The sequence below is a fragment of the Perca fluviatilis genome, chromosome 10 (assembly GCF_010015445.1).
Source record: "Perca fluviatilis chromosome 10, GENO_Pfluv_1.0, whole genome shotgun sequence".
NCBI lineage: Eukaryota > Metazoa > Chordata > Actinopteri > Perciformes > Percidae > Perca > Perca fluviatilis.
This window is the reverse complement of record NC_053121.1, coordinates 24,045,696-24,056,276: the sequence shown is the minus strand read 5'-3', so window position 1 is coordinate 24,056,276 and position 10,581 is coordinate 24,045,696. Positions and strand designations below refer to the sequence as shown.

At 40.1% G+C, this 10,581-nt stretch overlaps 1 protein-coding gene across 9 annotated transcripts in view; it reads right to left on the bottom strand.

The window, feature by feature from the left end:
- Window positions 1-10,581, bottom strand: part of atp11c (ATPase phospholipid transporting 11C) — a 49,870-nt gene continuing 39,289 nt past the window's right edge. Inside the window, exons 14-31 of one of the 9 annotated variants that reach the window (XM_039812611.1) lie at window positions 10,082-10,287; window positions 9,817-9,888; window positions 9,632-9,705; window positions 9,431-9,534; window positions 9,084-9,265; window positions 7,833-8,099; window positions 7,529-7,706; window positions 7,317-7,419; window positions 7,057-7,202; window positions 6,691-6,750; window positions 5,827-5,954; window positions 5,176-5,311; window positions 5,010-5,075; window positions 4,735-4,838; window positions 4,453-4,609; window positions 3,263-3,353; window positions 536-567; window positions 1-242 (exon numbers count right to left, since the gene is read on the bottom strand). In XM_039812611.1, coding sequence (XP_039668545.1) covers window positions 3,264-3,353; window positions 4,453-4,609; window positions 4,735-4,838; window positions 5,010-5,075; window positions 5,176-5,311; window positions 5,827-5,954; window positions 6,691-6,750; window positions 7,057-7,202; window positions 7,317-7,419; window positions 7,529-7,706; window positions 7,833-8,099; window positions 9,084-9,265; window positions 9,431-9,534; window positions 9,632-9,705; window positions 9,817-9,888; window positions 10,082-10,287 — 2,073 coding nt within the window. In that variant the 3' untranslated portion in view covers window positions 1-242; window positions 536-567; window position 3,263. Of the gene's footprint in view, window positions 243-535; window positions 568-2,281; window positions 2,397-3,262; window positions 3,354-4,452; window positions 4,610-4,734; window positions 4,839-5,009; window positions 5,076-5,175; window positions 5,312-5,826; window positions 5,955-6,690; window positions 6,751-7,056; window positions 7,203-7,316; window positions 7,420-7,528; window positions 7,707-7,832; window positions 8,100-9,083; window positions 9,266-9,430; window positions 9,535-9,631; window positions 9,706-9,816; window positions 9,889-10,081; window positions 10,288-10,581 lie in introns of those variants that run through there. The other 8 variants (XM_039812607.1, XM_039812609.1, XM_039812608.1 and 5 more) reach the window with 8 other exon arrangements.

Genomic DNA, 10,581 nt, shown 5'->3' with positions numbered 1-10,581 from the left:
GATGCGTCAAGTCAAAGACTGATAAACCCCTTTTCATCCCTTCCCCCTCAGTTAGCACATCTCTCTTTTTCTTCCTCCTTTTCTTCTCCTCCACTTCTCAGATCAGGCATGATGGCAGACGGCTCTGACCTGACTGGTACAGGACTCTGAAAGTGGCTGATGCCACCATTGTTGGGAGTCCTTGCCACCTTTTATTCGCGCTCCTTCAGGTGCTTGTAGGATAGTGGTGTGACCGCTGCAATCTGAAAAAGCAGATGGATTTTACTTCAATGTTTTCATTACGAACTTGTGCAAACAAAAGGAAGGGGACAAAACACCTAGCAATCTCCATCAATTAAGGGAATAAGCGGTGATTGGCCACGTAGCACGATTCATGAAAAAAACTAAAATGGCATTCTCCCCGCCACCAGAGACAAGCAGAAATTAGTAAAGGCAATGCTCCAAATTTCATCCAAGTCTACTGATCTGTTGAAGCTCAGCAGGGACATTGAACAGACACAGAAAATTAAATTAGGTTTGTCTCGCTGTAGTTTACCTGGATGTTTGTAGGAGGCCACCCTCTGACAGCTATTGGGAGAATAGAAATGCACGTTAAACAGTGAAAGCTGTTGCAAAAGGCCTTGTGCTTTTGTTAAGCAACAGATATCGGTGACCCTGGTCAACAGTGATAGGGAGGTGACACATTTCAGACCAACTTACAGGGGATAGACGACAAAATGAAAACACTAAAGACATTTAACACAATATCAACTGCCCAAAAAGATGGAGAGCTGCCCTTTCACCTCAGAACACCTCCAGTGCTCTTGATATTGCAGCCATACAGTAGGACTTTAAGGACATCTAATGGGTTATTTGAAGATTGTGTCTAATTTGACATCTACCCAAGTTGTGTGTATATTCGAGACTAAAAGTGTTTAATATCAAATTAATAAACAAGACATTATAAATTTTAAAACACAGACAAAATATATAATAAACCATGAAATTGTAAAATAATCTGACAAATTTTTTAACTTTGCTCCTTATAAAAATGTAATTTCATCCTGATCCTTTACAATAACCGTTTTTCAATTATTTATTATTCAATTTCAGCAGTTTTTATTTTATAATGTTTTTTTCCCTAACCGTTCTTCTCAGTGACCGTTTTATTTCATAATGCCAATTTTCATCGCAAAGTCTAACAGGGCAGAGCCAGTTATGTGATATCAAAGCAACAGCCAATCAAATAACAGGCATATTCCACTCCCCACCTGACATCTCTCTACTGTCAGCTATTGAATAAAGGCAACAAAAAAGGCCAAAAAAAACTAACCTTTAAATTTTTTTCATTTGAACATAAAAACTGCTGAAATAAATAATAATGTGCGCGCTCTCTCATATATAATAATAAATTTAATTTATATAGCGCTTTTCATGGACTCAAAGTATATATATATATATATATATATATATATATATATATTTATTCCATAGTGTCTTATTTATTTATTTAATCTTGGTTTTCCATGTTTATCTTCTACATTTTTTTTAAATGATGCTTTACACAAGGATAATTTCCATTCATTTTGTTGCCATCCCCTTTATGTAATGCAGCACCATGGTCTGAGGTTAAGGAAATGTCACATCATGCAGTGAGTAAGGCTCAGCAATCACAAACGCATAAATTTTTTGCCAGCAAAGTAAGCAGATGACGACCACCAACACAGGATTGTACGTGCACACAGGACAAAACGACCGTGACCAAACCACAACGGTACACACAATGTACATGAATGTCAGACTGGGGAAAGTTATAATCACAGACCAGCTCTGTTGTTTCACACTGCCAGATAAGAAAACCCAATCAAACTGACACCAACCCTCACACTCAGACATTCCTGATACAAAAATGAGATGGACTAAAAACATTGAAAATTGGGGTTTTAAAAGCACATGCGGAAGGTAATGTAAGCAGGGCTTCCAAAGGGAGGCTGAAAGGAGCATGTTTTTAAGTTTTGCAACATTAGGCCTAGTATATAGAGATGCATTCACATGTTGTGCACCATTTCAACTAAAAATGTTCACACAGGACTTGAGTCTGACATGGAAAAAGTGCATCTTTTCAGCCAGCCAATATCAGCTCACACAACACAGAAGAACACACTGGGTCTTGTTGACTGTGACCTCTATGCCATTATGCCTTTGATTCCCTTGTTAAAACTTAGAGTTAGGGACCAGAACTGCTGGAGAGATTGGCTGGGGGAGCAGGTCTTTGATTGGCTTAAATGGCCTGAAGGTGGGCTGGTACCTGTTTAAATGACAGTATTGGACTCATCTGAAAAGGTTCTCATAAGCAGGGGCCTGGCTGAAGACCGGGGAGACTGGTTGCCCCCCACGCTCGACTGAACCGGCTTCTTCTAGAAGGGTGAGGCAAGAGACACCAATGACATCACTACGCTGACAAACACACACACTTTGCCTCTCTCTTGCACACAAACAAACATATATTCAGAAACGAACAAACATATACATACAAAAAGACTTTAACACTGGACAGGTGGACAATGAAAGTCCGTCCTGGTGCCTTTTTATACACCTTTTCCTTGCAAGAATAATTTTGCAGAAACCTTATATCTCTATACTAATTGCTCCCTATTAATACAAGGCTACGACCCCTGCACATTTTTCACAAGCATGTACGATATAACACACACGCACAGACAAAATGAAGTGGCTCGCAGGGTTTGTGGTGAGGATCCAGGATGAGGTTGTTGACTTGAGCCTCATGCAGGTAAGTTTGGGTGCTTTGACGTGCTGCATTCACCTGACTTGACATGCGGCGGCAGCAGCAGGCATTGGATCAGCACAGGCAGCTGGGAGGGAACACTGACTGATACAACTGGACAGACGAGAATGGAAAAACTGACTGCATGTTTGGACACCTGGTCCTACTCCATACTGCTTGGGCACACACACCAGCCCACTGCATTCCTTCTAATTTAATAGACATATATCTAAAGATAAGCACTCAAATTAAGGCTTAAAGATGAGGACATCTAAGGATAGCATTCCTTATGTAATAATTCATCTGAAATCTGAATTGTCTGACCTAATCTGTCCAACCAAGTGGGGACTGTAAAAAACCACAGAACGCCACCCGAGTTACTTTAGAGGGTAATAAAGGAGTCAAACAGTGGGAGAGGAAGGACACAACAGGTAGGAAACCAGCGGACTGGCAGACACAGAAACTCTGCAGGCAGAGCTGACAGAAAGAAAAAGAGACCTCAGTCACTCCACGAGAAGCTGTGAGAGCTAGCGGTCTGCGACAACATGAAGATAGTAGATGTCCCAGAGGAAGGAAGGCGATGTTTCATCTTTAGGGAGGCAGGTCCAGAGAGGAAGAGAGAAGAAATAAGAGGGTGAGACAGGGTAAGAAGAATGCCTCTAAGTGCAAAAGCGAGAGTACTTGTTAGGAAAACAAAGTTGAAAAGTTGGAAAACAAGTTAAAAAAAAAAAAAAAAAAAAAAAAAAAAAGGTCAAAGGGAGTTTTCTAAAATAAAATGCTAGATAGAAAGTACTAGATAGTAACACTGTACCACTTATATTTACAACGGTCATTCCATTTACATATGTAGACTGCACTGGAATACTCCTCAGTATGCCATTTGATTGATTCTGTAACTTTAACATCTGACAGATACACACTCAAACAGAAAAAAAAAAAAAAAAATATATATATTGCACAAAACTGCTGTAAGACTCCCCTCAAATATGTGCAAAACATTTGGTTTGGTTTACTACTTTTCCTAAATAAAACAAGTCTAGACACAATAAAAAAAAAAAAAAAGAAGGAAAAAAAAAATAAAGTGTGGAACGCACCCAAAAGCACCGTACATACCACCAAACATTTCCAGCTGCTTGGAAAACACATTAGCCTCATGGGGAGCAAATTGAAACGACAAAATATTTGTCTGGGAAAGTCGTCTTCAGGAGGAAATGAAATGCACTAACTGCTAAGGATATTAAAGCCTGATTTGAAAAAATTCCAAATTCTAACCCTGTGTCACTGTGCTAATAGTCCCATTATCGCTTGGTTTATGTCAAATACAGTATATGTATTATTTAAAAAAATCTCTTTTCTCTTCCTTTAAAAAAGTAAAAATATAATATATATAATTTTGATGACTCATCTTGAACTCTGGGTGTATTGTAAATGTCTTGATTTAAATGTGATTCAGTCCTCTGCAGTGAACAATTGCTCTGCATATACAAAAACACGGCCCTTTAGAAATACATCAAGCATGGGCTCCATTAACCATGACAAACCATAGAGAAAATAAATGGTTAAAATGATATATGTAAAGTTTAAGCATCGTAAATCTGGAACAGAGATAGAGAGGAGAGGAGAGGGGAGAGAGAGGTAAGTAGAGTGCAAATAATGTGTGTCAGGCCAAGTGTGTGTTTCAGCTCTACCTGTCGAGTGTGGGGCCCACGGGGCTTGCGGAACACCACAAGCAGGATCTCTGGCAGTAGGCTGAGCAGGATGAGCAAGATGATGACCAGCCAGGCTGACACCGAACTCAGCATGTTGGCAAACACAAAGTACAAACGTTGCTGCTTCAGGAAAGGCCTGCAGGAGAGGGAACACTGTGGTTTACACTGACTGAAAGAGCTACAGGGGTTGAAAAGAAATGAAAATGTACAGGTCGGCTACAATGACTATGTAGGTTATCTTATCCTGGTTTGTTTTCTAACCATATTATTCCTCCCCAGAAGAAGCTGAAAAACATGTAGAAAGCCAGGGAGCCCCAGATTACAAAGTGGTTGATCCATGTCCAGTGCCGCGTGTCCAGAGCGAGCTAGAATGGCAGAGAAGAGTCAATAAATGGACATGTTAAATATTCAACAAACTTTGCTAAAGTCAGTGTTCTGCAAGAACATATATCTGCTTCCAACTCTCCTGTGAAACAGCTGCTGTAATGATACACCCTTTCATAAGATAAGATAAAAACAACAGGGGAGTGGTTTACCTTTAGTGTGACAGTGAAGACGAGGACAGTGAAGACAATTGTTCCATATGACCAGTTCCCAAAAACCTGGATTTAATTAAGATAAATTAGCAAATGTACTTAAGAGACAATACTTAATCAAGTAATTTAAATATCACACGTATTTAGAGGGTGAATTAAATCAAACCTGGCCATTATCCTGCAGTGCTGGGTTACTGAACAAATATCGAACACCAAAGAAGAAGAGCAAGCCATGAAAGACTCCAAGTAGAGTCCAATAGAGGAACGGTCCCCACCGTAGCATGGCGTTCTTAGCAATCTCTCTACAGAAAATCATGAAAGACAAAGTCATATACTGCTTCATCACATTTATTACAGTGACTTGGAAAATGACTATAGTTGATATCAGTACATTTCTGCATACATCTGGTCAAAAGTGCCAACAATACAATTGAATATTTAAAAGGGACAATTCCCAATTAATATTTACATCAAATAGCTAATGTGGGACAGGTATGCCTATTTTTTGATGTGTTAAGGAAGCAGAAATAGCTAGTAGATAGTAATAATCTACAGCTAAAAAGTAATTACATATGGCTCAGCCTTCACCTTTTTAGTCATTGCTATAATTTCTTTTTGTCTTTATTCTGTGACATACTGTTTTACATTTTTACATTTCATCTTTTATTATTTCTTTTAACTTAAAGACCAAAATAATAACTGGCCATTCAAAAAAGTGACCTTAGATCTAAAAACATATCCATTTTATATGAATAGTACTCCTTTTTACTTTAAGGAAGCAATTGAACTGCAGATAAGTGAAGGTTCCCAGGTTTACCTGTAGAGGGTAGAATTGTCCAGCAGAACCTCCATGCAGATGTGCTGCTCCAAGAGACTGTAAGCCAGGATGGGCATAGAGGTGAAGCAGATGTTGTACATCGTCAGATAGGCCGCATCATACAGGGGCTGGGGAGGATTGGGGAGGATTGGGGAGGGCGGGGGGGAGGGCGGGGGGGAGGGGGTCCAGGGGTTAATATCATGGAAGGAAAAAACTCATACACACCATCATACTTACACATACAGTGTGTCATATAAGCAAGCTTGTATACATCTTTCATGTACTTATGGAAGATCCATGTCAGGGGCCATGTGGCATGATGGACAGTTAAATATTCACACTCACCTCTCACACATAAAAATACCAAAACATAATCAATAATCTTAAAAAGTAAAAAAATATCTGTATTAATGAACATGTCAGGAGCTGCTTTTAAATGAACACAGTACCATAACACATTGATAAAATACACTTAGGTCTCATTAATAAGAAAAGTGAATTCATCAATGTGCTCCAAACTGTAATCAGGTCATCTAATCCAAACCTGAATTTCTATAATGTATTATTTAGCCAGTGTATTTTAGCAGTGTCACAACACACACACATACACACACAATTGAATAATATCAACATACAATGAACCATGGTGGCAGCACATGACACATGTCCTATTTTAACAGTGCTACAGTATGTAGCCTAACATATCAATCAAAGTCCAAACATCCCAGGGTGCAGTGAGGGAGGGGCAATCGGAGGGAAAGAGTCCGGCATTCAGGAGGACAAGGAGGTGTGGATTCAAGGGATACTGCCTCCTTTCATGTTCAGACCATTTTTGAACCTTAAAGGGCCTCAATACATACTCACTTGCTGGGAATAGCCACAGAAGAACTGGTACAAAAACTGAGGTAAGATGAAGCAAAGGTTCTGCAGGCAAAGAGAGAAAAAGAAAATGCTCACACTAATAGACAAAAACAACATCAAATGCATTCATAAGTTTCCATGTGCTTGTAATGTAGGTAAAAAAAACTCAATAAATTAACTTGAGTTGAATCTAAAAAAAAAAAAAAACTGTTTAATTTGTTAAGAGGATTGAGGATTGTTAAATCTGTCCCACCCCATAATCGTCAAATCAAGTTAGCGTGTGTTTTTTTTTGGGAAATACAGGCTATCCAAAACAAGTTGTTAGCCTAAAGAATGACATGAAGTCAATGTGCTGTCTGTTCCTCCCACCTTGTAAAAGAAATATTGCACCAGGTGTGCAATGCGAACATAGTAGAGATGCCCGTGAGCCAACAAAAGTTTCTTGAGGTGCTTGAGTTTGGGGATGGCATAATCACTGTTCCTCACTGCCTGCCGACCCTCTTTACCCTTAATACCTGAAACGACAAGAACGAATATCACACACTACCATCATCAACAGGTTACCCTTTCCTCCAGTTGGGACGGTAGTTAGAGATCTGTTAGTCAGCTTCAGCAAAACAATTTCTTACCAATGCCAACGTGAGCTTCCAAAATCATGCTGACATCATTGGCACCATCTCCAATGGAAAGGGTGATAGGGCTGCCTTTAGAATTCTTCACCATTTTAACTATCTAAAGATGGAGCAAGGCAGAGGGTAAACCGACAAAGTGTTGTGAAAACCATTATATTAATTCTTTAATGAAAAAAATATTTCACAACATTTTAACTGATTGTTCTGACCTGTGCCTTTTGTAGAGGAGCCATGCGGCAGCAGAGCACAGATGCGCAGTTTTGACATATCTGCAGGAACAGGTTCTTGTAGCGACTCGAGTTGGATTCAGAGGAGGAGTTGAGCACCATCGATAGAGTGGCTCCATCTATGATGAAACCATAGTCCTGGGTTGCTGAAGACCAGGTCCTACAAAACAGAACAGGGAAATGGGTTCAAGTTTAATCATCAATACGATTCAGTTTGGTTAAATGATCACCCTAGTACAAGAGCAAAGTATCACATAACCTCTATTCAGATCATGAAGGTACCAACCTGGTGACGCCAGCCTTTACCGGTGGTGCATCCTGTACAGCTTTCTTGTGGTATTCAAGCAAGAGCTCATGCAGTCGGTCCTCCCGCTTCCTCCCTCCATCCTCCAAAGTACGCACCGTCAGCTCCAACAGCTCTGTATTTCTCTGGAACAACCTACAAGCGTAACAGGTGGACTTTGCCGTCTCCATCTTGTCCCCCGTTAGGACCCAAACTTTAATGCCTGCACCCTGCAGAGCCTCCATGGTCTCTGCTGCCTCCTCTTGAAGCCTGGGGGATAAGAACAACAAATTAAGTTATGACACAAGTGAAAGATAATCACACTAACTCTAAGATGGTAATACTATCACTAGAAATTAAAATTAAAATGTCACCAGCTAAACAAAGCCACACCAGGTTTAAATTTCACAGGAGATCTAGTGTATTAAAGCAAAGGGAGACCGCTTTGTAAAACAAAAAACGGAACAAAGCTGCAGTTTTTCTCCTGCAAATGAACTTAAATGAGGATAAGACTGTCTTTGCTCAGACAGATATCAGATGGGACTGTGGGAAATGTGTGTGAAAAGTGTGACATACACATTAGTACGAACAATACCACTATTCTGACATCAACATTAGTTCTCAAAGAGCACTAGTCTAATAAAGGAAGTATCTTTTGATATCCAGATCATTTTACTCCAATAATTTGAGAAAACAATAATTACATTAGAAAATGTATTTATTATAAACATATTTCAGATAAAAATACATGGATGCATCCTAATGCAATAGCAATTATAAAACAATAATCTTGGATTGTGGAACAGTACCCAATGTCAACCACAAGATGGCAGTGAGAGCTTACATTTGAAAGATCTATGGGGAAAAAAGGTAAGGCTTTTGGCTGTAAAATTAGATAAGACAAGCCACTTCAAACCTGACAAAACACTACGAGGAATCTGGTGACCTATGGCAAAGAGCATGAGGCAGAACAAGTGTGCTGTAAGGATGCTACTGTAAAGGAAGTACTGAGGTTGCATAAAAAGAACAGGATGTTTATGACATGTCTATTGGTGGCATCTGCTAACTTTTGGCCTCTCCTATAAATTGTAGGTGTATTCTGAGATTAAGGGCCCCTTAAAAATCTTGGTACTTATCTTTAATAAGAGGGAGCGGAGAGGGAGGACAACAGCAGCGATAATAACAAAGATAACAAGATAACAAAATGCAAGACATTTGTTAACTTTAAACATCAGCAGGTTGATCAGCACCCACCGATCTTCTACAGCAGTAGCTCCTATTAGACTCATGCCAGTCTCCACTTGGTTGTAAACAGTAATGAGCTTCTCCTCTCTGTCCTGCAGAGCCAGTCTAGCTTCCCTCAATCCTGCATCTGCCTGGGCGTACTCTTCTGCACTGAGATATTTGTAGGCCACACATAGCGTCCGGTAGCCCTCCTAAACAGTGAAACACACAGCACCCAATGTAAGAAGAAGAAAACACAAATAATGTAATCATTGTAATATCATATTAAAACATGTCCAACCCTAAAATCACACAAACATTTTCAAACATTACAGAAACTACTGGATTTGGAGAGGCAATTTGTTTATGTCACCCACTGTTGCATTACGCTCCACATTCATGCGTATCCGTTCAACCTCCTCCTGTCTGACTCGAGGAAAGATGGAAGAGTCCGCTCCCTTACAGAAGAGCAACGTATCACCTGGACACAAACAAACACAAAGCTTGGTGAGGGCTGAGGGCCAACACTACTGTAAATCACGGTCAATGCAATAAACTTGACAGTAGCTCAAGGTCACCTGATTTGGATCTGACGATTACACTCATTCGCCTTCTCACTGGGTCAAAGTTCAACACGTGAAGCAGTTCATACCTTTTGGAAGTACAAAATGGAAATTAAATAAAAAAGCTGTAGTGCGAATGCAAATAGAAAAATATATGAATGAAAACTAAAAATCTCTGTCTGTGAAAATTACTGACTTACATTTCAACATCATTGTTCCTGGTGAGAATTTTCATGGTTTTACTTTCGAGACCCAGAAATGTGAAGCCATACCTGCAGATAGAGACAAAACCCCACAAATGAGCCACTTATGTACTCATGTGCTATATGAAAGAATTCATGTTGTAATGAGATGTATACCATGTAGGATTTTCAAAATAGATTCTGTGATATTCATATTCAAACGCCGTGCTTGCTCTTTGCTACGTCAGCTCAGCTCATTGAATCATAACAGCCCATCTCTTACCTCATGGCACCCTTGACCAGAGCAACCTCATCAGGGGAGGAGGCAATAAAGCCTCTCTGCTCCTGCGGTGGATGAGGCACCTCTCCATCCACCCCGAAGCCATCCACCTGGTCTATCAGTCCGTCCCCTTGGCTCTGCTCAGTAGACTCCTTCACCTGGACTGTGTGGCACAGACACAGGGCACGCAGAAACAGCTCTTCCCTCTCCTAATAACACAACACGAACATGAGCAGTGAAACAATTTTCCATGAACTATAAACTAAAAATATATTAATTTACAGCCACACATGGAGCCATATACAGTAGCTGGAGTTTAGATAAAGCCCTGAATTTAACTCCATTTGTCTAAATTGACTTCTTATCAACATGCTTGTTGAAGTGCAACCGTCTGTAAAGTGTTATCAGGCGCACTTTGCTCCTCCTCCATGTTGAGGCTTATGCTGACATGTGAAGGAGCGATACGTGGGTGACCTATGCAGGGTCTTTCTGAGCAGCAAGCT